The following is a 4,986-nucleotide window of genomic DNA, read 5'->3' as shown; positions in this document are numbered from 1 at the left end:
TTGTTAGATAATTAAACATAAAAAATGATCCATTCAGTCCATGTGAAGATGATGAAGTTATTATTGGTCCATAAGTACCATATCTAAGTGTTATCGGTGCCCTTATATATCTTGCAAATTGTACAAGACCTGATATAATTTTTGCTGTAAATTTATTGGCAAGATTTAGTTAATATTCAACAAAAAAACACTGGAACGGAATTAAACATATATTCTGTTATCTACGAAGAACGACAGACTTGATACTTTTATATTCAAAAGATACCAATCAAATCATAATTGGTTATGCTGATGCCGAGTATTTATCTGATCCACACAAGGCACGTTCCCAAACCGGATATGTATTTAGTCGTGGAGGTACTGCAATTTCTTGGCGTTAACAGAAACAAACACTTGTAACAACTTTATCCATTCACACTGAGATTATTGCACTACATGAAGCAAGTCGTGAATGTGTGTGGTTAAACTCAATGACCGAACATATTCAAATCTCATGCGGATTATCATTCGACAAGAAACATGTGATACTATATGAAGATAATATTGCATATGTTGCTCAAATGAAAGAATGATACATAAAAAATGACAGAACTAAACATATTTCTCTTAAGTTCTTCGCATTCACTCATGATCTTGAGAAGAGAATAAATATATTGATATTTGTTACATTAAATCAAATAAAACTCATCAGATCTCTTCACAAAATCACTTCCTACGACAGTATTCAGAAAACATATATATAACATTGTACTATTTTTCTCTTACTATGGTTTTTATCCCAATGTGTTTTTCCTATTAAGGTTTTTAACGAGACAGTATAAAAACACTTAATGAAGACAATCATTTTATCATGATCATCATCGCAAGGGGGAGTGTTGAAAATAAAAAAGTAGAATGTTGAAAATAAAAAGTTGAATGTTGAAAATAAGAGTTGTAAATATTGAAAATTAATGTGTCGTGATGTATGTAATGATGTATTTATTTTTGGATTATTTTCAAAAAAATTCTATAAATAAGTCTCTCAATATGTGTGAAGAAAATCACAATTGAATAGAGAGAAAATTTTATAAAATATGTAGTTTAATATATTTTGAGAGTTTGATATTTTTTTTTTTTATTATCAATTTTATTTTAAACAATTTTATTTTCATAATATTTATTTTAAAAACCCTCCCTCTATACGTATATATGCACGTCCAATATTCATTCGGAGAGGAGTGATTTTTAATTCTTTTGTCTTTGCTTCACTTCGCTTCTGGTAAGTTCGGCTGTCTTGCTCTTGAATTCTCTTTTTGATTTATCGATGAATTACTCGAGATTTAAGTTTCTCCTTTTGGACGCGAGTGATTAACCGATTTCCCTGTTCCATTTTATTTTGTTTGATTTAATTTTTCCATTCTTATTCTAGCCTGAAATCTGTCGATCCAAGGGAAAAGAAGTGTTGAGAAAAATGGACTTCTTTTTATCGTTGTGTGAATTGAATTGTAGGAGAGTGTTGTTTTAACAGCTGATTTCGGTTATTTTTTAGAAAACATTTTAATTTGGTTTTCTCTGTATCACTCAAAATATGCGTCTCTGATTTCTGATTCATACGTACCGGAAGGTTTGTCATTTTACTGTGTAATTCTTGCCCTTGTTCTTCTATATATCAAAACGGAGAAAGTGTTGAGTTTTATCGTCCTAGCATTTCTAGATATTATCATTTTGTTATTTTGACATTCATTTGCTTTACCCGTGTAAATACAAGGTCTATTTTGTGTTGATTGAGTATAGTTGGTCACAGTTATCAGTAAATCGATTTGGTTCACGCGTGGTTCTTGGATGCAGATCAATGGCCGATGCAGCAGCACTAATTGTCCCAAGTGACGAGCAGTTGGAGTGGGCAAAACATGAGGAGGACAAGCAGTTGGAGTGGGCAAAACATGACAAGCGACGATTTTTACATGCTGTGTATAGAGTGGGAGACCTTGATCGCACCATCAAGTATTTGTCCGACTTAAGCACTATATCAAGCTTTCTGATGCTCTGAGATGGAGATCTCTTCTTTCTAATATCCATGATGCTTTTTTTTTTTTACACAAACGTTGCTAGGTTTTACACTGAATGTTTTGGGATGAAGCTATTGAGGAAAAGGGATGTTCCCTTGGAAGGATATTCAAATGCTTTTCTGGGATTTGGGCCTGAAGACTCTCACTTTGTCTTGGAATTGACGTACAGTATGTAAATTCTTTAGTCATCTGAGTTCTTGAAGTTTCATGGCTGATCAAGTCTACGGGATTGCTGTTACCATCTCTAACTCTACCTTGTGTACTAGAACTTTATTAAAAAATTTATAATAATGTGAATATTGCTTTTTAGTTCAAGAATGCTGAGCCACTCACCAGAGACAAATGGCTATCGAATGTTCCGTGTCCCTAAACTTTCACCTTTATGATACTTCACACCCTTATGTGCCACACATATATATCACTAATGTTTTCTTCTCAATCCTAAAACAAAGAAAATTGGATATTGAGTCTGAATGAATCAGTGAGAGTGGTGATCCATGGAGTTCACAATTTGTGGAATATTCACATTACTGAAGAAAAGGTTTTATGAAGTAGATCTCTATTCTACCTGCTGCATATCCATCAATGCTACCCTTTGACGTTTTTCATTACATTACAACAGACCATGGAGTTGACAAGTATGACATTGGAACTGGCTTTGGGCATTTTGCCATTGCAAGTGAAGATGTGAGTGTTTGAATTTTTTTAATTGTTAAACATGTGATTGGCAATTAAACAGAGTGCTTATATCAGGCCAGAATTTTATGTTTATTTAATTTTTCTCACTTTTAATTTTCATTTGATTAGGTCTACAAACTGGTCGAACATATCAAGGCCAAGGGAGGAACCATCACTCGAGAGCCAGGTCCAGTTAAAGGTGGATCAACAGTTATTGCTTTTGCTAAGGATCCAGATGGGTACCTTTTTGAACTTATTCAACGGGGTCCAACTCCAGAACCGCTATGCCAAGTCATGCTTCGCGTGGGTGATCTTGATCGTTCTATCAAATTTTATGAGAAGGTGGATTATTCGTTTTAATTTTGTGCAAGGTTTATTTACATCTAATCTAACTTTCTCGTTGACAAATCTTTTAGAGGTCGATCTGTACTTGTTTCTGGAGTCTTTTGCACCTGTATATATGTGAAAGCCTGTTCCCCAAGTTTTTTATGATATAATTAGTAATTATTGGTATCCATCTCCAGTTTTATAGTATTTGTTCATTTTATTAACTTTTCATGTTCATATTTTGTGATAAAATACTTATCATTGTGGTGTTTGTCATCTAAGAAATAATTGTGATTTGAACGCTTCCATTATGATTAGGCTACCATCAAGTTTAACCCTATACAAACCTTTAATGTTAAATGTTTAAAAGCAAAATTAAATCGTATTCCGAAATCCACAACCACTATCTGCCAAAGAATATCTCCTGTACTTGAGCGAAACAAAATATTATATTTATGAGAAATTAACTGTTATTGGGAGGTCTCTCTTTTGATGTCAAACTGTTGGTACTCTATATGCATCTTAGATACTTCTAGATTTGATAATATGAATGCAAATGGTATCCTGGAGTAAGGAACTACCAACAAAGACATACAAACTGCACGTCAGAAGCTGATAACTTTCTTTTTCCATACAGGCTTTGGGGATGAGACTCTTGAAAAAAACTGACAGACCCGAACAAAAGGTTTCTGTGTTGGACGAGAACCAGCTCGTAAAGCTTCAGCACTTAATTTACATTTTTTTTGGTAATGTATTGACAAAAAAAATACTTTGAAATTCGCAGTACTCGATAGCAATGATGGGATATGCTGATGAATATGAGACAATTGTGCTGGAGTTGACTTACAACTATGGTGTAACTGAATATACCAAAGGAAATGCATATGCACAGGTGAGATTTAATCTCATCATAATTACGCTTTAGCTCATTATCATGGCATAATCCCAATCAAACATAGTGGTGAGTTCAATTTCAGGTAGCAATTAGCACGGATGATGTATACAAGAGTACCGATGTTGTGAGCCTCGTAACCCAGGAGCTTGGAGGAAAGATAACTCGACAACCAGGACCAATTCCTGGAATCAACACTAAGATCACTGCTTTCGTAGATCCAGATGGGTGGAAAACTGTAAGTTTGATATTTTGGATATTTACTTTTGTGTGGCTAGAGCGACTGCTTATAGTAGTTCTAAGTAGCTTACAATACTAATATACCAAGCATCAGTTGCCTTGTCGAGCAGCCCCCATTGGCCACCGTGCCCTTCATTTATAACTACGTCTTGACTCTTGAGTCGTGTCTCTGAGATTTTTTTTGCTGTTTGTAGGTTCTGGTGGACAATGCAGATTTTCTGAATGAACTCGAGAAGCAAGAGTGAGAGGTCTAAAAAGGCCTTGGTGTTTATGGTTTAAGCTCCCAGTTGAATAAATAAGTAATAAATAACATAGAAGTGCCTGCGTCAGTATTCTAATTATGAAATTCGAAAGTTGAATCATTCTATGTACATTTTTTAAGTAGAAATATTATTTCTATCAGTTACAAAAACTCACACAAAGCTTAGCACTGACGAAACAGATGTGAATATAAGTTTAGTACAAATGTGAGAACAAGTTTAGCACATCTAATCTCTGAAAAATTCTGATCTATCTTTACGTGCGTGCTTGAGTATTTTTCAGCAAAGCTTTTGACTCTCCGAATAACAAATAGTTGAATAATTCAGCGTATTGAGAGTTTGATGACACTTTATAGGTAATTTCCAACGTTCAAATTTGAACAGCTATGATTCATTCGTACTAGGAGCCGAAACAAAAATAGTACTGGATATAACGTGACATTCATCGTATTCCAAAAATAGCATGCAACCATTAATGTATGCGACACTTGACATTCAAAATATTTTCATTTGTATTCTTTAAACATTCTTTGAGTAAGTG

The 4,986-nt window shown here is 34.1% G+C and overlaps 1 protein-coding gene across 3 annotated transcripts; it reads left to right on the top strand.

Moving 5' to 3' along the window:
* Window positions 1-1,205: 1,205 nt before the first annotated feature.
* Window positions 1,206-4,670, top strand: LOC140838819 (lactoylglutathione lyase GLX1-like). 3 transcript variants are annotated; one of them, XM_073205393.1, is made up of 9 exons: window positions 1,206-1,258; window positions 1,828-1,983; window positions 2,092-2,216; window positions 2,671-2,735; window positions 2,856-3,068; window positions 3,691-3,738; window positions 3,838-3,945; window positions 4,031-4,183; window positions 4,380-4,670. In XM_073205393.1, exons 2-9 carry the CDS (start codon window positions 1,832-1,834, stop codon window positions 4,428-4,430), a joined length of 915 nt encoding a protein of 304 aa, XP_073061494.1. In that variant the 5' UTR covers window positions 1,206-1,258; window positions 1,828-1,831; the 3' UTR covers window positions 4,431-4,670. The 3 variants fall into 3 exon arrangements, with proteins under 3 accessions (XP_073061494.1, XP_073061493.1, XP_073061492.1); XM_073205392.1 differs by lacking the exon at window positions 1,206-1,258 and adding an exon at window positions 1,343-1,603; XM_073205391.1 differs by lacking the exon at window positions 1,206-1,258 and having other exon boundaries at window positions 1,794-1,983.
* The last annotated feature ends 316 nt before the right edge of the window (window positions 4,671-4,986 follow it).

This window comes from Primulina eburnea, chromosome 8 (assembly GCF_022965805.1).
Source record: "Primulina eburnea isolate SZY01 chromosome 8, ASM2296580v1, whole genome shotgun sequence".
Lineage (NCBI taxonomy): Eukaryota > Viridiplantae > Streptophyta > Magnoliopsida > Lamiales > Gesneriaceae > Primulina > Primulina eburnea.
This window is presented reverse-complemented; position numbering and strand designations above follow the sequence as displayed.